Below are 24,639 nucleotides of genomic sequence, written 5' to 3'. Positions count from 1 at the left end.
ATGTTCTCAAACCTGCCTTGCTTCTGTTGTGAGTTTACAAGTATAGTTTTATGATTAGTTATGTAGACAATGGTTTTTGTTTCAGAACATATTCTGTTCCCAAAAATTATTTTCCAGCTTCATCATTGCAACCATCACCTTGTTTATTACTTTAAATGAAGCACAATCCAAATAGGATCATTTAGAAAACTCCTTTTGGATTTGAAGCTCAAGATAAAAATTCTAACCAAAGCTAATCAAACGGCAGAACTAGTTGCACAGAATTATAAAAGCCTAGTTCCAAGTACAGATGGGACAACTCTGCAACAAATGGAGAAATTCATTACTGGTTTAACCATGGGCTTAGCACCAACTGCAGTACCAGGAAGTCATTCTTAGATCAGTCATGGAGTGAACTTTTGGTCATTTCCATACCTTTCTCAGCTCTAAGGTGCTAAGCCACTGAGAAATCTATGAATAATAACAGTGACACAAGCATGCCACTAATTCTCTGCTTTGAAGCATTCTGTACCCTTGAACGTTCTTTTTAATGTTATGATCCAAATTTTTGTAGCTAATAAAATATTCCCATTCTTGCCCTTCAAAGAGTCTTCTTTTAAAATATTTTTGGTTTCTGAATTAGTTGCAAAAGTTTTTAAAACTTTTATGATACTTATTCTGAAAGAAAACAGCCTTGTGCCTTGCAACAGCAAATGTAGATCTGCAGACATATAACACAAATCATTAGTCTTCAGAATCAGAAGTTTCTGCATGTAGCCCAAGAGCAGAATATTTTTAGAGGCAAAAGGACTATTTAGAGTGCATGTTGAAAAGCCAGTAACAATCGAAGTTCAAAGCAGACAGCAGCACAGGATAAAGAGAGGAGAGGGGGGGGGGGGGGGGGGGGGGGAGGAAGAGTGGTGGAAGAAGGCATTACAAAATTTGGATGGGGAAGGAATGGTATGGACAGTAGAGAGAAGGGCAAATGTCTGAAAGTGAACAGAATCAATTTTCTTGTCTTTACTATGTCTGAAGGACAGTTTAAAATAGGTAGTAATATTTGAAGGATATGATGTATATGGTAAAACACTGAGATAATATGATATTTTTAAGGAGTGTAGAAATAATTTGCATGCTGTACTGAGAAAGAGTATGTATACATGTCATTCATAGATGAAGAGGCTTGTATAGGATAGTCCAGTCCTGTAACCCGGAAGGTGTACACGATCAAAGGCAGAGCCACGTGTGAAAGCACCCACGTGATTTACCAACTGACCTGCCTACACTGTGATGCATTCTATGTGGGAATGACCAGCAACAAACTGTCCATTCGCATGAATGGACACAGGCAGACAGTGTTTGTTGGTAATGAGGATCACCCTGTGGCTAAACATGCCTTGGTGCACAGCCAGCACATCTTGGCACAGTGTTATACCGTCCGGGTTATCTGGATACTTCCCACCAACACCAACCTATCCGAACTCCGGAGATGGGAACTTGCCCTTCAGTATATCCTCTCTTCTCGTCATCCGCCAGGCCTCAATCTCCGCTAATTTCAAGTTGCCGCCACTCATACCTCACCTGTCTTTCAACAACTTCTTTGCCTCTACACTTCTGCCTCGACTGACATCTCTGCCCAAACTCTTTGTCTTTTAAATATGTCTGCTTGTGTCTGTATGTGTGGATGGATATGTGCGTGAGTGCGAGTGTATACCTGTCCTTTTTTTCCCCCTAAGGTAAGTCTTTCTGCTCCCGGGATTGGAATGACTCCTTACCCTCTCCCTTAAAACCCACTTCCTTTCGTCTTCCCCTCTCCTTCCCTCTTTCCTGATGAGGCAACAGTTTGTTGCGAAAGCTTGAATTTTGTGTGTATGTTTGTGTTTGTTTGTGTGTCTATCGACCTGCCAGCACTTTCGTTCGGTAAGTCACCTCATCTTTGTTTTTATATATAATTTTTCCCACGTGGAATGTTTCCTTCTATTATATTGATATCATCTTTGTTTTTAGATATATTTATCCTATACATAGTTTTATAATCTCTTAAGAACATTTATTTCAGTTCAAACTACTATTTAGAATGAAAGTTTTTAACAAATAACAGTATTGTTACATGTTGGGATTTTTTATTCCAGGTCATTGTCATAGCACATTTAATTAGAAACAAAAATCTAGCATTGTTTTACCTTTCCCATCTGTAGTCAAGTGAGGCTTTAGTCTGCAAAAAAAGTGCAATCCTTCAGGTTCTTGTGTTATTATTCTCAGAGCAAGCATGCAAAGGATACTCATGCCTGATCCTAACATGAGTCCCAAGTAACGGCATTCATGTTGATGATAAGTAGTGAGAGCCTTATCACGGCACTCTGATGAACAAAAAGCAACACCTGAACATGTAGGGCAGCCCACTGCTGTTTCCAGCCTGCATGACAATAAACAACTGCATGTCATACCTGTATGATCATATATTTTTCATATATATATTTTATAAACATACAAAAGGTACAAATATAAACATACAAATAGGCAAAAAATGAGTTTAGCAATAATGGTAATTCCTGGATGGAATAATGCATAAAATAAGGGAAAGACAATCACTCATCTATAGCTGACTAATGTGCGGAGTATGGGATCATGTAACAGAAAACAGCATTCACACTAGCTTTCAAGTTCTTTTCCTGTTTTTCTTGAAAAAGTGTACATATTCACGCACAACCACACAGGCACCCAAAAGCACACTCCCTCATTAGGACTGATTCTTGACTAATGAAGGTAGTTGCCTGGGCTAGTGGAAGTGAGGAAAGGGTATGGAAGGAAACATTAGGCAAGATGGGGGTAGTGGGACAGAGTGAGGTATGTATTTCAACTGATGACTCGGCACTGCACAGCAAGGCAAAAAAAGAGGGGGGAGGGGAAGGAGAGGAAGGTAGATGTGAAGAGGGAGGCAGGGGAGGTAGAGAGAAAGGGAGAGGATTGAAAAAGGGAGAGAGAGAGAGGTGGAGAGGGGAGAAAGAGATAAAGAGTTAGAGTATGTAGGGAAGGGGGATCGTGAGAGTGCAGAATATGCTGGGGAGACAATTCTAATCTGCCTAGTTCAGAAAAACTTGTGCTGGAAGGGAATATCCATATGGCTCACATAGTGAAGTAACTGTTGAAGTCTTTGTGTTGTGGTGTGCAGTGTGTTCAGCAACTGTATGGTCAAGTTTATGGTTTCCCACAGCTTGGCGGTGGCCACTTGTGTAAGTAGGTAGTTGATTACTTGTCATGCACAAATAGAACACTGTATGGTTATCACAGCATATCTGATATACAACATGGCTGCATTCATATGCGCTCCTGCCTTTCATTGGGTAGGCCTGTGTCTGGACTGCAATAGGTGGTGGTGGGTGGTTGTATGGAACAGGTCTTGTCCTAGGCCAACCAGCAGAGAATGATCTATAGAAGCCAGATTGGGAGCAGGGCTGGAATAGGGATGGACATTCTGTAGGTTGGGTTGATGGCAGAACACTACTTTAGATTACGTGGTTAGCATTTCCCTCTGACAAGGTCTAAATTCTGGTGAAGGATGTGGTTGAGCCTCTGAGGGCCAAGGTGATGCTGATTGATGAGAGGAGTTTTGGTCAGTGGCTGCTTAACAGATTTACTGGTGTCAGAGGAGGAGATGCCACGGGAGGTCTGTTTATGGATGAGTTGGGTAGGATTTTCTCTGTCAATAAAAGTTCTGGTAAAGTTATTGGGATATTCCAAAAACTCCTGCTTTCCGCTGCAGATGTGGTATTCACTGGTGGTGAAGCTCTAAGGAAGAGACTTTTTGACTTGGAATGGGTGACAGCTGTCAGAGTGCAAGTACTATTGGTAGTTGGTGCACTTGATATGAACAGATTTATTTATGGAGCCATCAAAGAAGTGAGGATTGACAAGTAGGAAGGAGGCTGATTGAGTTGAGATGGACTAGATGAAGCAGATTTGGGAGTAGGTGTTGAGGTTATGGAGGAAAGAGCATAGGTTGTCCTTGCCATGCAACCATGTCATGAAAATATTATCTATTAATCTGAACCACACAAGGGATTTTAGGTGTTGACTGGATAAGATGGATTCCTCCAGATGGCACATAAATAAGCTGGCCTACTAAGGTGCCATGTGAGTACTTATGGCAGTACCATGGGTTTGTTTATAGATTTTAGCCTTCTAAGGTAGATTAATTGTGGGTCAGGATGTGTTTGGCTAGAAGGGTTAGGAAAGAGGTGGTGAGCTTGGTATCAGGAGGATGCTGTAAAAGATAGTGTTCCTTGGCTGCAAGGCCATGGGCATGGGGGATGTTGGTGTACAAAGATGTCACATCCACAGTGACTAACAAGGAGTCTAATGGTAGCGGAGATGGCGAAGGCAGTGAGCAATGTTGTGATTGTAGGGCAAGGTGTTACAGATGATAGTTTGGAAGTGTTGGTGAACGAAGGCAGAGGTTAATTCTGTGGGAGCATTGTGTCTGGCTACAATGAGATGACCATTAGGGATAACTATATTCTTTTAATTTGGTTTTGATGTCTGCTAATTTTTAATTTCCTGCTTGATGTGTACCTGTGACCTGTTATAGACTTTTGCACCAGAATGTAAAATTCCATTGTAGACTCTATGTACACATCGGTGTATGTGTCCTTGTTTGGAGCATTGGGAAATTTTAGTGCTATTGATTTTTAATTTTTATTAAAAACTTATTATTTTTTGCCCATTGTACAGGTGTTTTGTGGCAGTGTTTACTGATTGCTGTAATTCTTCCTTTCTTTCCTACTCTAATATAGTAGTGGTGTTGTCTGCAAATATGAAAGTTGTATGAGCATCTGTGTTTATGCTACGGTTGTTAGTATACAGAAAGGGCAGAGGTGGTCGCATTGCTGATCTTGGGTTACATCATTTTTAATTAGATTATATAAGGAAAAAAAGAAATTGTTACACACCATAAGATTACACATTGAGTTGCAGAGAGGCACAATGAAAAGACTGTTACACATTTGGCTTTCGGCCAAAGCCTTCTTCAGAAAAGGAAACACACACAATCATTCACAGACACAAATACACCTCATGTACACATGCCTGCCAACTCTGGCAGCTCAGACTGGAGTTGCACTGCCAGAGGTGGTGGTCACATGTGCATGAGGTGTGCTTGCTTGTGTGAATGAATGTGTGTGTGTTTCCTTTTCTGAAGAAGGCTTTTGCTGAAAACTAAATGTGCAACAGTAATTTCATTGTGCCTGTCTGCAACACAATGTGTCATGTTTCCTTATGTTATTGATAGTCCAAACTGGAGTTTCCATTGCTTGATTAGATTATACTCTGGTAAGTGGTCAGAAATAGTTTCAAGGTTAACACTATTGTGCTTGATACTGAATGCTTGTTTATGATTGTTCAGAAAGGAATTGATTCAACTGTTAGACAGACCTTGAATATCATACTTTTCAAGCTTTGATAGCAAATTCTTATGAACCATCTCGTCAAAAGCCTTCAGTTGGTCATTAAATAGTCCTGTTGATTCCTGTTTCTTGTCCATCAAACTTAGTATTCAATTAATTCACTCAGGCATATATTATTGACCTCTTATTTCTGAATCCAAGCTGTTCATTACAAAGGATTTTGTTTTGTTAACAGATTCCATAAATTTGTCATACATAACATTTTCAAGTGTTTTTGAAATGCCAGAGGAAATAGTGATGGGTCTATAGCTATCTACATACTTCTCCCACCTTTTTTTTATAAATTGGAATTACTATAGATGTTTTCAGTAACCAGGAAAAGTTCCTGCTTAAACTGAACAGTGTGTAAGTATTTCAGCTCAGTTTAGAGCACTCTTCTCTATGATTGTTACAGGAATGACATCAATGCCTGCTGAGTTATAGTTTTTTAGTCCTTTTATTGCTTTTCTACTTTATCTTGACAGTGCTGATGTACAGATCTTATTTTAAATTTATTGGTTTGGCCGTTCTTATTATATTACGTCCAACACCTCTGAAAAAACTGTTACATATGCTGGGTGCTTCTGAAGGATTTGTTACTTTTTCCATTTTTGTGTGATAGTGTTATATTTTTACATGATGCTATGTTTCCAACATTTTCTTTTTTTATATAAATTATTTTTACTTGCAGTGTTTTGGTTGTGAATTGCATAGTTCATTGTAAATTCACTTCTTTTTATTAATCACAAATGTACTGGTATGTAAGTGTAACAATTCCTATGAAGAGACTTGGTTGTCAACTTTACAGCATATTCTTATTGTATGCTTCTGCAGAAAAAAATACTTCTTTGACTTTAAGCTGCAATTCTCCAGGATGTTAATCCATAGCGCAGTATTGAGTGAGTGTATGAGGGTTCTTCAAGAAATATCTTGCCTTATTTTTTATTCTTGAAACCAACAATGGTATCACAGTGTGGACGCAAATGTCCAGCCTTGTGGGCAGTGGTGTGATGCTTCTAATTATTGGTAAAAGTAATTACAGTGATGTAGGCGCAACAAAGAATATTTATCACAAGTAGTGTAATGAAACTTTAGATTCCATGAGCTACTATATAAAGGAAAGATGCCATGTTATCTTTTTCTTATTGTTTTTCTTTTTGATCTTGTTGCTTAGCTCTTGTCCTACACTCGTGGTTCTGTATGCAGTTCAATGTATTGAGGCTTGCTGACTCTTCATATAAGTTGAATTACCATTAAATAATAATCAGTGCTGAACTTAAAAAAATTTGTTCTCGCTGTGAAACGGGAACCTTTTTGTCTCCTTACCATTTACATAAATGTGGCCAATGCTTTGTGCGGGTGGAAGTTTGTGTGGTATTTTAATTCCCAGAAGTAGCTTAAAATAAGTTTTCTTTCTTTTCTCGCACTCTACAGTCTAAACAACCTCCATTTTACAGTAATGTTATTTACAAAGTCCAATTTTCAGTTTACACAGCATAGTTATTTCTCATTGTTGAAAATTTATATTTACATAAAACCACCTCAGCATAAGGTTGCACTATTTTGGCTTGAGCCTGATGAAGTAATATTTCAGAATTAAAAGAATTTTCAATTTATTTTGAGTCAGAAAGAAAAATATTTAATATCCATACCAGATATAATTTTTTGTAGCAGTAAAATATATCTATAATCTCAGAATAATAATCCCAAACATAATAATATTTTCACTATATGTAAAGTATATATGTTTGAAGTGCAATCTCCATTATTAAATGTAGGAAGAGAAGTTCATAATAATAAAAGGTATTTATTCTTGTTTCCCCAATAATTGTTTAGGGAGATAGTTTCTCAATTTCCCATAATTAAATCAACCAGGGTTTTGTTCAGCAGGCAGTTGGCACCTTCACCATGATAATGCACCCACTCATCATTCTCAATTAATTCAGTTTCTTGGTGAAACACAACATGGCTGTGGTTTGTCAGCCTCCCTGTTCTGCTGACATTGTAGCAAGGGATTTTTGGTTTTTCCTAAACTGAAAATGACTCTGAAAGGGACCAGATTTCGGAACACTGATGATATTGTGCAGAATTCAACAGAGCAGCTATGCACCATAGCAAAAGAGGCTTCCCATCGATGCTTCCAGCAGTGGCAGCAGCATTACGAGAGATGCGCACAAGCTGAAGGGGACTACTTTGGAGGTGACTAGTGTCAAACAGTTGTATCTGTATGAAGACTGATTTTATAAATAAAGGATAGATACTTTTTGAACAGCCCTCATATGCTAGCTGTCTTGTCTGCAGGTCAGTAAAATGAGAGATATTTCTAAGCCCAATGCAGACAGAACTTGGCCTTTTACGTAACTTATTCTCATGTTTATTGCACCTCAGCCAACTACCTAAACAGTGGGGATAAAGCAGTATAATTCAAAGTATTTGAAGTATATAAATTAATCACAATGGAAAATTTGTTATCAAAGAGCAACAAGGACAAAGGCAATTTCTAACATGGTATGACACTGCAAATTTGTGAATTATTCCAGTGTCTGTGGACAATTTAATTTTTCAGTGTTTTATTTGAAAAATAAATGTCTCTCTCTCTCTCTCTCTCTCTCTCTCTCTCTCTCTCTCTCTCTCTCTCGCTCTCGCTCTCGCTCTCTCTTTCTCTCTCACTCTCTCTCATGCACACACAACACACACACACTTTCACTCCCTCTCCTTTTATAAAGAAACTTACATCAGTTTGATGGAGTTTGACACTATTAATAAATTTGTACTGCTCTGAATGAATTATTTAGCAGTCTGAAAATGTATGAGTAATTACTATTGATGTAAAAGATGAAATAGAAGGCTCTTAAATATTTATTCCTCACCTTTGGAAACAATGGTGGCAATGTGTTCCTCCCATTTCTGGGAGCAAAACAGATGCATAGGGATGCTCTGCTACAATACAGTCTCCAGCAGCAATTGCATTCCTGGTGACACAGTACCTCCCTTTGTTATCACTATGAGCAACCTTAAGATAGGATGATGCTCCTGGCATTGAGCGATTCTCACCACCAACTACAGCTGGTAGACCTGTATACAAAAAATTATATGTATCGGATACATTCCCTTCATTTTGTATTCCATCAGCATATTTGTCACATTCATTCAACACAATTAAATTTACTGCAGTTAGTCCTTACTGTTAGCTTTTTATATATGCCTGACAGTGAGTCTCACTCACATTGGGTACGCCTGTTCCACCACGTACAACAGCGACTGTTAACCATCCGTTACCGTGGGTAAACGAATCATTGATGTCAATGCTGAAGTTCAGTCTGCAACCACAAAACACTGCAGGTCCGTCCAGTAGAGCGTGTGCAGCGACAGATTTGATCGTATTCTTTTTCTTGTCGGCGGCAGATGTGGTCATTTCCACATCTTCAATTGTTTTATATATAGTCTGTCTTGCACGACGACGGCGACTGTATCTTCTGTAAGGCATCTTGGCAGCGTCTCACTCACTGTCAGGCATATATAAAAAGCTAACAGTAAGAACTCAATAAGAAATCCAGTATAGAATGACAATATTCTGAAAAGGATAGACTGATACTCACCACATAGTGGAGTTGTTGAATTATGGATAGGCACAACAAAAAGACTGTCTAGCAAGTAAGCTTTGGCCAAAAAGGCCTTCATCCAAATTAGAAAACATACACAAACGCACTCACGGAAATGCAACTCACACACACATGACCACTGTCTCTGGCTGCCAAGGCCAGAGACAAGAAGCATCACATTACGATAGAAGCAATCTGGCTGGCAGGGGTAAGGAGGAGACTTGGGTGGCGGGGGAGAGGGGGGGGGGGGGGTAGCGGTGAAGTGTGGGGGACACAGAAAAGTTCTGCTCATGGGAGCATATAGGGACGAGGTGGAGAGGGGATAGTGCATCTAGGTGCAGTCAGGAGGAGGTTAGACAGAGGGCAGGGGAGAATGAGGGATTTTGGGAGGGGGGGGGGGGGGGGGGGAGAGAAATGAAAAGCCTGTGGGTGCACTGGTGGAGTAGAGAGCTGTGTCATGCTGGAGTGGGAACAGGGAAAGAGCTAGATGGGTGAAGGACAATGACTAACAAAGGTTGAGGCCAAGAGGGTTACAGGAACATAGGATTTATAGCAGGAAGTGTTCTCACATATGCAATTCAGAAAAGCTGGTGTTGATAGGAAAGATCCAGATGGCACAGGCTGTGAAGCAGTCATTAAAATGAAGAATGTTTTGTTGGACAATGTGTTCAGCAACTTGGTGGTTCAGATGTTTCATGGTCACAGTTTGTAGGTGGCCATTCATGTGAACAGACCGATTATTAGTTGTCATGCCCACGTAGAACACAGCACAATGGTTGCAGCTTAGCTTGTAGACCACATAACTGGTTTCAGAGGTAGCCCTGCTGTTGATGTAATAGACTCTGCTTGTGACCAGACAGGAGTAGGTGGTGGTAGAAGGATGTATGAAACAGGTTTTACATGTAGGTCTGTTACAGGGATATGAGCCCAGAGGCAAAGGGTTGGGAGAAGGGGTTGTGTACATACGGATGAGGATATTGTGTAGGTTCAGTGGTTGCAAAATACCTCTGTGGGAGTGGTGGGAAGAATAATGTGTAGGACATTCCTCATTTCAGGTTATGACGAGAGTAGTCGAATCCATGGCAGAGAATGTGATTCAGTTGTTCCAGTCCTGAGTGGTACTGAGTCATGAGTGAATTCTCCTTTGTCATTGAACTGTGGGACTTGCAGAGGTGGAAGGTTACTGGAGAGATAAGGCATGGGAGATCTGTTTCTGTACAAACTTGGGATGGTAATTAAGGTCTGTAAACACCCCAGTGACACCCATTGTATATTTTGAGAGGGACTACAGATGTGACGGTCATGGGTGGCTAGGCTGTATGGAAGGCACTTCTTGGTATGCATTGGGTGGTAGCTGTCAGAGTGAATGTATTGCTAATGGTTGGTAGGCTTAATATGGATGGAGGTACTGCTCTACCTTTGAGGTAGAGGTGGCTTTTGGGTTGAGGTAAGGCCATGGACATTAGGGTTGTTAGTGTAAATGGAGGTGGACTCAATAGTGATGAGCAGGTCACAATGTGGTAAAGGAACAGGAACTGTGGAGAGTCTATGTAAGAACAGGTTATTATCTTATTCAGCTGCTGGCAATAGGCTGAAGGTGTTGGTCTGCAAGAGCAGAGATTCTCTCAATGAGGGCACAGTATCCAGCCATAATGGGGCATCATGGGCAGTTAGGTTTATGAACCTTAGCAACCATGTAGAAGGTGGGAGTGAGGGGAGTTGTAGGGTTAAGGAGAGAGAGAGACTCCAGGGAGAGGTTCTGGGACAGATTTGAGGTGAGACTGGAGATCCTGCCAGATTTTTGAAATGGGTTAGTGTGGCTTGGTTGTAGATGGATAAATCTGCCACCTGGGAGAGTCCTTCCACCAGGTAATCCTTGTAGTTCAAAACAACAGTGCTGGAGACTTTGTCAGCAGATAGGATTATAAGGTCAGGATCAGTTTTTAGGTAGTTGGTTGTGGTTCTTTCTGTGGATGTAAGGTTATCTTACATGTTGAGGGATTTGGAGAATGATGGTGAGGCACAGTTCAGGGTTAAGAAATTCTGGAAAATTAACAGAGGGTGGATCATAATTGGATGGATAAGTGAACTGAGTCTGGCAGGGTTCAACATAGGGCTACAGTTGAGTCTGATTGGTGGGGTTGATGGCAAGAAGGTGTTTCCACTGTAGGGACTGGGAGAAGGAGAGAATGTCTATAACAAGTCCTGCCTGATTGAATTTGTGAATGGGACAAAAGGAAAGGATTGATACTTATATTGGGCAAGTGAATGGGACAAAAGGAAAGGATTGATACTTATATTGGGCAAAACTTTTGGAGGAGTAGGTTCATGACCATGTTTTGGGTCTGTTTGGATTCTGGATTCTGTGTGGTGGTGGGAGAAATTTTTTGAGAGTGGGATAAGTGTAATAGGTCTATGAGGCAGGATTTGTCAGCTATGAGGGGATGTGGGGAATGTTTGAAGGTTGTGGTGGATAGTGGTAGTCCAATGAGGCAGTAGGTGGAGAACATGTTGGAAAGTTTTTTGAGGTGGCTTTGTGCATGATGCTCTAGATCCTGAAGGGCAAGTGTTTCAATGTGTGATATGGGATCCAGGAATCTGGGGTTGCATAGCAGCCCAACATCAGCTCCCAACCGAGAAATCCTACCTCACAAACCTAATACATTTATCCCACCCTCAAAAACTCCCTCCCTCCACCTTACAGAATCCAGAACCTAAACAGACTTGAAACACAGTTGTGAACCTTTCCTGTAAAAGCCTCAGTCCTGTGGAAGTATCAGTCCTTACCAAAGACCTAACCTTTTGCCCCACTCGCAAATTCAATCATTCAGGAAATGTTAAAGACCTTTCTGTCTCTCTCCCAGTTGCTACAATGGAAACACATTTCTGCCACCAACCCTACCAATCAAGCTCTACAAAAGACCAATGTTGAACCCTCCTGACTCAGTTCACTCCTCCATCCAATTGCAGTCACCACCACTGCCCCAAAATCACCTCGAACCTAGCCTCACCATGATTCCCAAAATTCCTCAACACACAAGAGAGAACAACAATTCAACACCTAAAAACTAATCCTGATCTTATAATCCCACCTGCTGGCAAAGGCACCACCACTGTTGTTTTGAGCCGCAAAGATTAACTGGCAGAAGGACTCTGCCAGCTGTCAGATTCATCCATCTACAAACCCTGTCATCGTGACCCCATTCCAAAAATCCATAAGGATCTCCAGTCTGACGTCAAATCCTAAGCACCATTCTAGAACCTCTCCCTGGAGTCTCTCTCCTCACCCCTACCACTCCCCACACTCCTACCTTATAGATGCTTCTTGAGGTCCATAAACCCACCCACCCAGGATACCCCACAGTGGCTGGTTACTGTACCCCCATTGAGAGAATCACTGCTCTGACAGACCAACAACTTCAGCCTATTGCCAGCAGCCTGCCCTCCTATACAAAAGATAACCTGTTCCTCCACAGACTCTCCACAGTTCCTGTTCATTTATCACATGGTGCCCTGCTCATCACCCTTGACAGCCTCTACCTTTGTCTAATATCCCTAATGCTCATGGCCTTGCCACTACTGAACACTACCTTTCCCAACACCCAACAGATTCCAAACCCACAAGCTCATTCCTGGTCGCCATGAACAACTATATCCTCACCCATAATTACTTCTCCTTTAAAGGCATCACCTAATTTACAAATCCATAACACAGCAATGGCCACCTGCTTGGCACTATCCTATGCCAACCCATTCATGGGCCATCTAGAGCAGTCCTTTCTAAGCACACAGAGTCCCAAGTCACTCACCTGTTTGAGACTCACTGATGATGTCTTTGTCATTTCGATTGAGGGTGAGGCCTCCCTATCCACATTATTCCACAATCTCAACACCTTCCCCCCCCATTTGTTTCACCTGGTCTTCCTCAACCCAAGAAGCCTCCTCTACCTCAAAGATGGTTACAACAGTACCTCCATCCATATTAAACCTACCAACCACCATTGATGTCTCCTCTTTGACAGCTGCCACGAATTCCAAACAAAGAAGTGCCTTACACACAGCCTATCCACCCATGCTCATCACATCTGTAGTGACAAGCAGTCCCTCTCAAAATATAACAAGGATGTAACTGGGGCGTTCACAGATCATAATTACTCTCTCAACCTTGTACAGAGACAGATCTCCCATGTCTTATCTCTCCAGTCACTCTCTATCTCCCCAAGTCCTACAATCCAGCCACAGGGGAGCATTGACTCGTGACTCAGTACCACCCAGAACTGAAGCAAGTGAATCATGGCCTGAAATGAGGAATGTCCTACCCTTTATTCTTCCCACCACTCCCACAGTGGTATTCCGCCACCCACTGAACCTATACGATATCCTCATCCATCTGTACGCAACTCCTACTCCCAACCCTTTGCCTCAGGGCTCATATCCTTGTAACGTACCTACATGCAAGACCTCTCTCATACATCCTGCCACCACCAACTACTCCTGTTAGGTCAAAAGCATCATCTACCCCATCAAAATCAGGGCTACCTGTGAAACCAGTTGAGTGATCTACAAGCTAAGCTACAACCACTGTGCTGTTTCTATGTGGGCATGACAACCAACAAGCTGTCTGTTCACATGAATGGCCACCAACAAACTGTGGCCACCAAACAGCTGGACTACCCAGTTGCTGAGCACCCTGCACAACAAAACATTCTTCGTTTTAATGAGTGCTTCACATGCTATGCCAACTGGATCTCTCCTATCAACACCAGATTTTCTGAATTGCATAGGTGAGAAACCTTCTTGCTATATATCCTATGTTCCTGTAACCCCTTGGCCTCAACCTTCATTAGTCGTTGTCCTTCACCCACCTATCCCTTTCCCTGTTCCCACTCCAGCACAACACAGCCCTTTATCCCACCAGTGCACACTCAGTCTTTTTATTTGTCTCCTTTTCCGCTGCCCTCCCTCCCCCAAAATCCCTCAGCCCCCACCCTCCGACTAACCTCCCAACTTCACCTAGCTGCCCTATCCTCTCCCCATCTCGTCCCTGTATGCTCACATGAACCCACGAGCAGCACTTTACTGTTCCCCCATCCCTCCCCTGCTACCCCAACCTCCTCCCCACCCTAGACTCCTCCATGCTTCCACCATCATGCTTCTCCCATCATGCGCTGCTTCTCACAGTCTGGCCTCGTCAGCCACAGACAGAGGTCATGTGTATGTGAGTTGTGTTTGCTTGAGTGAGCGTGTGTATATTGCCTAATTCGGATGTGGACTTTTTGGCCAAAAGCTTACTTGTTTGTCAGTCTTTTTTTTTTTGTGCCTATCTGTGACTCAACGTCTCTGCTATATGGTGAGTATTGATCAATCCATTTCCTAATACTAACAGTAAGAATTATTAAAATAAATTTGTGTTAATATGTGAGGAAATGTGCAAGCTTTTGGAGCAGTTAGCTCCTTATTCTGATAGAAGAGTTGAAGGGGAAGGAAGAGGGATGACAGAAATGGACTGGCAAGGTTTAATAAATGGGGAAAGTTACAGAACGTAAACCTCACCAGTCCTTTTCCTTCATCCTTCTGGATTCCCAATCAACCCTTCTGCCAGAACAAGGAGCCACTGGGTCTGAAAGCTTGCACATTTTCTTAACTTTTGTATGTGCTTTGTTCCTGCTGCCACTTGGTGAGTAGATTTTTAACCTGCCCGATTATATTATATTTTCAAAAACATTATTTTCACTGATAAATAAATATATGTGTGCTTCAGTACATGAGTGCTCATTGTTGCTATCCAAATGTCCTGTCATATTCAGATTTCACAACATCAATTCCTTCTTTCTTCTTTACTTTTAGTTTTGTATTTAATTACATTAAAATAAAAAAACTAAATTTCAAGTTATATGACATATCATTAGCTGGTTCAGTTAGGGATTTTGAAACTGAAGCATTTTATTACTTTATTTAATTATACCCCAATTTTGATAAGATGTTTGGATTAGAAGCTCAACAGGTGTTGATAAGAATAGACATTATGACTGTGTGTTCTTGTAGAACTCATCATATCAACATTCATATACTGGTATGTAACTGAGGACTGCTGTCCATATTTTTACAAGATATACCATCACAAGTGAAGTCTGATAATGTTGACAGAATGAATCATGTTGCCATTATTCTATTGGTGCTGAGTTAGAGAACTAAAGAGAACTGTAATTCAGAGAATCTAGTTCATTGGCAGTGCCATTACAAAAAATTCATGGCAAACCAAACAGTAGTACCAGGAAAAAGAACAAATTACTCAGAAAGCAAAACAGATGAAGTACATAGTCAAAATATAATATTAAGAGTTACAGCTTCAGAAATGTAAAGTGAAATTTTACATTCATTGGTCATTTTTACCTGTTTTTGAAATAGTATTAATGTTATTCAGAGCATTTATAATAACTGTGGCAGAACTGCCAGAAAATATTAATATCTTTGCCTTTTTGTACTTCGTTTTACTTACTTTGGTTGTTGACTAGTTGGTGTGAGACATTCGTCATGACTGTTACCGTGATTGTCGAAAACTATTTCTTTGTGTTTTGATTTATCTTGTGCCAATAAAAATATTGCATAGTGAAAGTAAATGGTGTTTTCGGTGTTATAAGTATAACACTCGCTATGATGATGATGGACAACTTTCTTAACAAATTTCAACCTTAATTACTCCACTAGAACAATAGTGGAGTTATTGTTCAGATAACTTACAGGAATGCAGCCAGATACTGTCTTTGAACAAGATGACATCTTCACCTGGCTACATTCCCATAAATTATTTGAACATTTTACACACTGGGAGAAACTCAGGTTTCACACTGAAGCCATTGTTTCTAGAGCTCAGATTTCATAGTTCTGAAACACCTACCCTACCTGAAGTTTTGGAAATGAATAACATGTATAAATTAAATTTGATCCTTGAAAAGCCAACATTATTTGTGGGAAGCTCTCTAAGTGTGTCTATTAAGAGCAGGAACTGCAGGTTTTACTCACATCTTAAAGCATGAATGAAAGAAGATCGATTCAGTGGGATAAAGTCATGTCAGTTAGAGTGGGTAGAGGGAGAAAGAGATGGAAAGCAGGATGAGGGATTGGGCAGATAGCTAGTAGCTTGGAGGGAGGCAGCAGGTGTGAATGCTAGGAATGCAGGTGGAGAGGCAGCAGGTGCATGGGCTAGGTATGTGGCACTCATGTACCGGTGCTCCTGAGGTGTGGCACACAATGAAGGCAATGTGGAGGAACGGATTGGGAGGAGGTAACAGAACACAGGAAGGGGTTAGAAGATGTCTACCCAACAATTTCCCCTTCCTCTGTCATATCGACCCTCCCAATCCACACCTCCACATCCTCTTCATTGTGCAGGGGTGTCTATCCAACAGTTTCCTCTTTCTCTGTCCTATGAACCCCTCCCAGTCAACACTTCCATGTCTTCTTGATCATGCGCCACATCTCACTGGCTCTGATACCAATGTGTCGAATGCTTAGCCTGCATCCTTTCCATTCCTCCCAGGCTTCAAATATGATTGTCTATCTACATCTATATCTACATGACTAGATTATCACCTATTAGCTGAACAGAGATTTATTATTTCCTCCTTACTTTCTAATATTAAATACTAAAACCTGTGAAGAAAGAATCATGTATGATCTAGTAAGTCAGTAATTAAGAATGGTAAGTAAAAAATTACCAAAAAATAAAAGAAGATGTATATTTATAATAATTCAGATTAAAATTATAATGAAAAGAAGTATTTCCCCAATAAACATTTTTCTCTTCTGTTCTGAAAAATGTTAGTTGATATCCACACAAAATTCCAAATTCTCCTTCTTCCATTAATCCACTGCTTCAATATGTTTTGCCTTTTGTGAGTTCCTTTACTTTTATATTAACACTCCTTTGAATTAAACTATTCATAAATGCCAGAATTCATTTTTCATTCTGTTGTCGAGTATGCACTGATTTGAAACTTCCTGGCACATTTAAACCCTATGCTGAACTGGGACTTTAATCTAAGATCTACACCTTTTACCAACATAAAAATGATAACTAGATCATAAATGATTCTTTCTTCACAGATTTTGGTATTTATCATTAGAAAGTAATGAGGAAATAAAAATCTCTGTTCAACTAATAGGTGATAATCTAGTCATATGGATTTTGACCGCAAACCTACATCCATGCCTGAGGTAGGAATAGAACCCTGGACCACCGATTTGCAGAGCAGTGCTGTTATCTCGAGCTCATGGAGACTTGTGTATGTGAAAGATGGAATACAGTAAATGGTAATTTTCTCCAAATTATGGACTGATAGTTCTTTCTGAAATAAGGACATGATAGAGCTGGGAATTAAACAGCTATACAGTTAGTAGTGCACATAAAGTAATTGCAAAGAAGAGTTTTCATGTGTACCTGGTTTCATTTCCTTATTTTCTTGCTGTGTGGTGCTTGTGACACTTTTCTGCAGCGCTTCCATTTCTTCTAATATAATTATCCTTGAATGTTGATCCTTTGATGAAGCGTTCTCCAGCAACTTAAGTGATAGTTGTAGGCAGACACGGGCTTTTGCAGTTTCTCCAAGATGTCGGTGGCAGCGAGCCATTCGCCAATATAGCTGAAATCTGACACATTGGTAGTTAGATAGTTATTCACACATAATGTACATCTTGTTTGCAATATCTCACTCTGATGTGGGACACATTATCTGATTTTTTTAAAAGAAATATATAATGCTCTCACTGACCTTATGACTCCTGGACATACATTTACAATACTGACTTACATTAACATCCATATCAAACACAGAGTGTATGTAAAGTGGCTGCAGTTGTTGCTACACAACATCATGAGGCATTTGACATCCACTGCTGGATAAAAGCCTATCTAGACTTCTCCATACTGATGGTTTTCAGCCATATGTATTCATGTATTTCTTGCCTGCATATTTTCTAATGTCGTTTGCCCTCTTCCTGTAGTTTGTCATCATGGTCTTTTCTCATCTCCTGGAATCTTGCTTGGTCCATCTATCATAACATTTACCTGGCTGCAGGTCCACTCTACCCCCACTTCATTTTCAAGATGAACATAATTACATCACCTCCACCAGCCTGTGCCTGAGTCATTTGTTTGTTTTCCCATCTCCAGTCTGCATCTCACTGCCCTAAGTCGAAAGGATAGATTGTTACCCATCTTATGGAGGAGATGACGAGCCACAATAGACACAACAAAAAGACTGCTAACCAAGTATGCTATCAGCCAAAAGACCTTCCTCTGAATTAAACAACATATACACACATGCACACAAACACAACTCATGCACACATGACCACTGCCTCTGGCTGCTGAGTCTGGCCTTGGCAACTTGAGACAGTGGTCATGCATGTATGAGTTCCATTTGTGTGTGTGTGTGTGTGTGTGTGTGTGTGTGTGTGTGTGTGTGTGTGTGTGTGTGTGGAAGGTCTTTTGGCTGAAAGCTTACTTGCTTAGCAGTCTTTTCGTTGTGCCTGCCTGCAACTCAACATCGTCACTATATGGTGAGCAGTAATCTATCCTTTTCATGATATTGTCATTATTCCACCCTTCATTTCCATTGTTTGATTTTGTCCTAACTCAGAACTAGTAATTCACACTGAATTTGAACTGTCCTTTGTTTTGAAGATCGTATTTAGTTTACCAATCCCACTCCCAGTCATATTTTTTTCTTCTTTACTCTTTTGGTGTCTTGTCAGTTTTTGCCTTTAATTGCTCTAAGTGCAAAAAATGGTCAACTAGTTCTCTGAATTAACAGGCAATTTGTACTGTTTTCTTTTTGATTTCTCAGCTATACATTACTGTAGTCTTATTGTACCTGGTTTTCAAGCCAACTTTCAACTTCATTTATTGTGAAATTGTCTGCAATAGAGGCCATAAAATAGAGTGTCATCCTTAAAAGAAAGATGATGCAGATATGATGTAGTTACACATATTTCTCCTTCTCTGTTGCAGCTTTCTAGGACTGCTAAGAATAGTTTTGGCGATATTGAATTTCCTTATTTCACTTCTCTTTCAGTTCAGGAAAAGTCTTGTTTCTCCTGCAAACCTTGCACAATTAGCACGCCTGCAAGGTTTTGCAGGAGAACTCCTGTGAAGTTTGGAAGGTAGGAGACGAGGTACTAGTGGAAGTAAAGCTGTGAGGATGGGGCGTGAGTCATGCTTGGGTAGCTCAGATGGTAGAGCACTTGCCCGTGAAAGGCAAAGGTCCCGAGTTCGAGTCTTGCTCCGGCACACAGTTTTAATCTGCCAGGAAAGTTTCAATTTTAGTGATTATCTTATACATTATGGTAAGGAGACAGTCAGTCCCCAGTACATCTCTCCACAAAGGCATGTTTGGAGTGAAAAACTGAAGAATTAAAAGTGTGAACTGTCTTAATGTTCAATAGACTCAGTATCACTTGTCTTCTCTTTTGCCCCACATTTAAAGGAATTTGTAACTGGAAAAAGGTTATGGCAACTATATATGGATATTTCTAGACTTTTCAGAACCACATTTTGGTGATAACATCTACTCACTGGAAAAATCTTGGACATAGTACATTGAGGTAAAAGAGTTTGATATGAAAAGACCATCACTGATAAACTAAGAAATTTTATGCTTCCACTTGCACATATACTTTCAGAGTACCTTTTTGGTAAGTACTGAGTGGTTGTGAAGAAATTGTCTGTACCAGTTGCATTTTTATGTTTATTTAAAACCATGACAGGTTTTGGCCTCCAAGACCATTTTTTAATGTTATACGAGTTGTGATCTAAAAGTAATGGGAATTTTTGTTTTTCTTGAAGTATCTTAATTTATTCATCAACATCAGCCTTGCTCTTTTCAAAGTACTCCCCCTCAGATAAGATGCACTTTTGCCAACACTTTTCCAATCTTGGAAACATATCTGGAACTCACTTTTTGGTATGGTGTTCAGCTCCTTCAGCAATATTTTTTTATATTATTAATGGTGGCAAAACAACGTCATTTCATGATACTCTTTAGCCTCATAAATAGAAAGAAGTCACAGGGGCCATGTCCAGTGAATATGGTAGCTGAGGCACCATAACAGTTTTGTTTTTTGCCAGAAAATCATGAACAAGCAATGAGATGTGAGAGGGAGCATTACTGTGGTGCTATTTCCATAGTTGGGCTTGCCTCAGTTGTGGTTGTTTTCTTCAGGCTGCTTCAAGTAACTAGCATGTAACTTCCAGGTAATATTCCTTAATGACTGTACAACCATAAAGCAGGAACTCATGAGGCACTATCCCATTGTGATGAAAGAAAACAGTGACAAGAACCTTCACATTGGATCTAACTTGTCAAATTTTTTTTGGTCTTGGCTCTTCAGGCAGTTTGTATGGGATGGTTGGGCTTTGGTTTCAGCTTTAAACCAATATATCCATGTTTTGTCACCTATTATAATCCTCTTTAGAAGTTCTGGATTGTTGTCAACTTCATTCAGCAGTTCCCAAGCAATGTCTATGTGATGTCATTTATGGTTGAAATTGAACAATTTTGGAACAAACTTTGATGCTGCACATTTCATGCCCAAAACATCCAAAAAATTGTTTGGCATGAGCCAAAGGATATGCCGACATCATCAACAACCTCTCTGATGGTGATTTTCCAAAACCATTTTCTTTACTTCTTCCACATTATCATCAGTAATTGATGTGCTAGGATGTCCAGGGTGGTCATCATCTTCAAAATCTTCTCAATCCTTTTTGAAACATTTATACCACTCCTAAACTCTTGTTTTATTCATAGTAGATTTGCCAAAAACCACAGTCAACATTCCAAATGCAAAGCTGTACTTTATTCGCTTTCTCAAGCAAAATTTAATGCAGTTTCTTTGATTCATATTTTCTGAATGCAAAAATTTGCTGAGCACTTGAAAACTTTTTTGAGTGTCAACAATAAACTAAATATTCAAAACAGCTAAAAATGAAAACTCACTTCAGGAACAAGTGTAACAACAAGATAAAAAAATTTAAAAATTGGGTGTATGAAGGCCAAGAAATTAAAAAATTCTTATTATTTTTTGAACTATGGAAAATCGAGGATGGAATGTAACAGTACTATGAAAACAATATTTGCTACTCACCATATAGTGGAGATGCTGAGTCACAGATAGGCACAACAAAAAGACTGTCACACAATAAGCTTTTCAGACAAGGCCTTCATCAAAAATAGACACACACACAAACAAATGCAACTTGTGCACACTTGACCACAGTCTCTGGCAGCTGAAGCCAGCTGGTTTGGCTTCAGCTGCCAGAAACTATAGTCATGTTTGTTTGTCAGGTATCCTCAGAGGGCACAGGACGTCTGACATATACCACTAGGTAATGGCCTCAGGTGCCGCAGCCAATCATGGTTTTAAATAAACAGAAAAGTGCAACTGGTGCAGACATTTTATTCAAAACTATTACCACAATTGCAGAATTGCCAACAAAAATGTTCCACTACTGCACTAAAAATTAAGCATTGAGTGACTTACTGTTGTTCCCACCTGTGCTTTTGATACATTCAAATATCATATTTAACTTAGTAGTAGTGGCAAAAATTTTGTGTAAAAAACTGATAGGACCTTTCTAGGACAGATTATAGAGATCTGATTTTCTCATAGATATTAGAACAGTTCCAAAAGTCAGTTTTTGAGCTGAAAATGATTGTGAAGAAGCACGATACATAGCTCATGTCCACAAAGAACGAAGATTTTTTTTGTTACTTCATTGATGAACTATAATCTTTTAATAAAGACATCAATTTAATCACAGCTGTGAATGAAACTGGGAATCTGACTCACCTGCGATTCTCAGGAAATCCTTCACGAATTGCTAACTGTATGTCTTTAATACTTTCTTGGTACTTGCCCATCTCAAACAAGACCTCAGACCTAGCAGCAAAGGCATGTGGCAGTGTCTTTGATGGTTCTGAGTCTGAAAAATGTAAACTGATATTAATTCACACAAACATGTTGTATACTTAATGCCACCTTAGCTCCACCTTCCAGTTTCAAGCAACTGAAGTATGAAGTCTTAATATTTTACTATAAGACAGGAATGTGGGAATACCAGTACCATAGCATTTGACAGACAGATAATTCCTGTAAATTAGATGAAGCCGGATGGATGAAATGTGGTGGCAGAAGCAGCATTCCAGTTGGCAATGATCAATATTTATTGATAATTTACACACGCTTTGTCTGAGGCAGTTGTTTACAGACTGTGGCAAGCAGGTATCACTTTTTCACCAATTAAGCCAGTAATATTTTCTAATGGAAAATCCAGGATGAAATAACAATATTAATTAGGATAGATTACTACTTATCTCATAGATGAGGCATTAAGCAGTGGAAAGGCACATTTGAAAAAAGAGACTGTTGAATATTATTATCTATCGGACCAAGTCCGTCGAGGGGCATGAAAGGGAAGCAGTGGTTGGGAAGGGAGTGAGACAGGGTTGTAGCCTCTCCCCAATGTTATTCAATCTGTATATTGAGCAAGCAGTAAAGGAAACAAAAGAAAAATTCGGAGTAGGTATTAAAATCCATGGAGAAGAAATAAAAACTTTGAGGTTCGCCGATGACATTGTAATTCTGTCAGAGACAGCAAAGGACTTGGAAGAGCAGTTGAACGGAATGGACAGTGTGTTGAAAGGAGGATATAAGATGAATATCAACAAAAGCAAAACGAGGATAATGGAATGTAGTCAAATTAAGTCGGGTGATGCTGAGGGAATTAAATTAGGATATGAGACCCTTAAAGTGGTAAAGGAGTTTTGCTATTTGGGGAGCAAAATAACTGATGATGGTCGAAGTAGAGAAGATATAAAATGTAGACTGACAATGGCAAGGAAAGCGTTTCTGAAAAAGAGAAATTTGTTAACATCGAGTATAGATTTAAGTGTCAGGAAGTCGTTTCTGAAAGTATTTGTATGGAGTATAGCCATGTATGGAAGTGAAACATGGATGATAAATAGTTTAGACAAGAAGAGAATAGAAGCTTTTGAAATGTGGTGCTACAGAAGAATGCTGAAGATTAGATGGGTAGATCACGTAACTAATGACGAGGTATTGAATAGAATTGGGGAGAAGAGGAGTTTGTGGCACAACTTGACGAGATAGGTAGGACATGTTCTTAGGCATCAAGGGATCACAAATTTAGCATTGGAGGGCAGCGTGGAGGGTAAAAATCATAGAGGGAGACCAAGAGATGAATACACTAAGCAGATTCAGAAGGATGTAGGTTGCAGTAGGTACTGGGAGATGAAGAAACTTGCACAGGATAGGGTAGCATGGAGAGCTGCATCAAACCAGTCTCAGGACTGAAGACCACAACAACAACAACAAGTCCTTTGTCAGATGAATTGGCACACACACTCATTCATACACAACTTACACATACATGGCTATTGACACCTCTGGGCACTGTCCCCCTACTGGGATAAGTAGGGATCTCAGTTGGATTGGGTAGTACGGTATGGAGAAGGTGGGGGGTGGGAATGACGAGGGACAGCACGGTAGGGCTGGGGAAAGATACTATAGTGCTGCCTGTGAGAGCACACAGGAAACTGGCAGGGATAGGATGGTAGGGTGCTAGCTGTAGCATTAGGAGACTGTGCTGGGAGAGGAGAGCAGCAGAGATGGGGAAATGATTATGCATGAGGGTAATGGAAGTTGAGGCCAGGCATGTAGGATATATTTTAACTGCAATTTTTAGCAACTTCAGTGTATAATATCACTTTTCACACACAAAAGCACTCCCAGGGTGGAGTTATATCAAGTGCTACGACCAACTGTCAGACTCTGAACTCTTTTATTTGAGACATACATATTCAGTAAGATGCCAAGCCACAAGCTTACTAGTTGTGGCAGTTAAAAACAATAAAAGAATATGTTTTCATCTTTTAGAATTGCAAATATTAGCCTCCAATGTTCCATGTATGAGGACACTTTTAAAAATTAAAAATTTCACAATACAAGTTGTAATGCAATGATGAACAGAAAAGTTAACACTTAACATTGAAAACAGTTGTCTAACTGAAGTTCATGTTGTTTACTTAAAATACATTGTTAAGCTTTCAGGATTAATGGTGGATTAATAGACAATGAATTTCATAATTTTCATAAGCATTATCAGCTATATACACAGTGAAAAACTATTGAAAATTTTAAATATCATTCTATGTAGCTAAAGGAAAACTCACTTGAGAAGTATATAAAACTAGCAAACCCAGCAGTGCTTCACAATTGCTAAACATGGGTGGGAATTGGACATATATCTTAATCTCCTTCTCCCCCCCTCTCTATGTCCATCTTCTCCTTCTTCCCCTTTCTCAGTCCACTACCTCTTCTCCAGTCTCTGTCTCTCTCTCCTTCTCCTCCTCCCCCCTCTCTTTGTCCAACTCCTCCCTCGCCCCTCTCTGCTCACCTCTCTTCTCCCTTGTCTCTGACCTTGAACCTTATTTACTGTTATTGCAAATGAAACTTTGGTTGGACATTGAAGTCACTTAAAATCTTAAAATGAATGGTAAATCAGTTGGGATCATTGGTACACAGTGTATGGGAAG

At 40.0% G+C, this 24,639-nt stretch overlaps 1 protein-coding gene across 5 annotated transcripts in view; it reads right to left on the bottom strand.

Annotated features, from left to right (window-relative positions):
• LOC124621892 (SET and MYND domain-containing protein 4-like) overlaps positions 1-24,639 on the bottom strand; it is a 139,603-nt gene that overhangs the window by 39,134 nt on the left and 75,830 nt on the right. For all 5 annotated transcript variants that reach the window (XM_047147368.1, XM_047147366.1, XM_047147365.1 and 2 more), the window contains 4 exons: positions 21,875-22,007; positions 17,463-17,671; positions 8,291-8,495; positions 2,163-2,395 (listed from right to left, as the gene is read on the bottom strand). In XM_047147368.1, coding sequence (XP_047003324.1) covers positions 2,163-2,395; positions 8,291-8,495; positions 17,463-17,671; positions 21,875-22,007 — 780 coding nt within the window. The remainder of the gene's footprint in view (positions 1-2,162; positions 2,396-8,290; positions 8,496-17,462; positions 17,672-21,874; positions 22,008-24,639) is intronic.

Source organism: Schistocerca americana, chromosome 7, assembly GCF_021461395.2.
Source record: "Schistocerca americana isolate TAMUIC-IGC-003095 chromosome 7, iqSchAmer2.1, whole genome shotgun sequence".
Taxonomy (NCBI): Eukaryota; Metazoa; Arthropoda; class Insecta; order Orthoptera; family Acrididae; genus Schistocerca; species Schistocerca americana.
The sequence above is the reverse complement of the archived record's forward strand: the minus strand, read 5'-3'. Positions and strand labels throughout refer to the sequence as shown.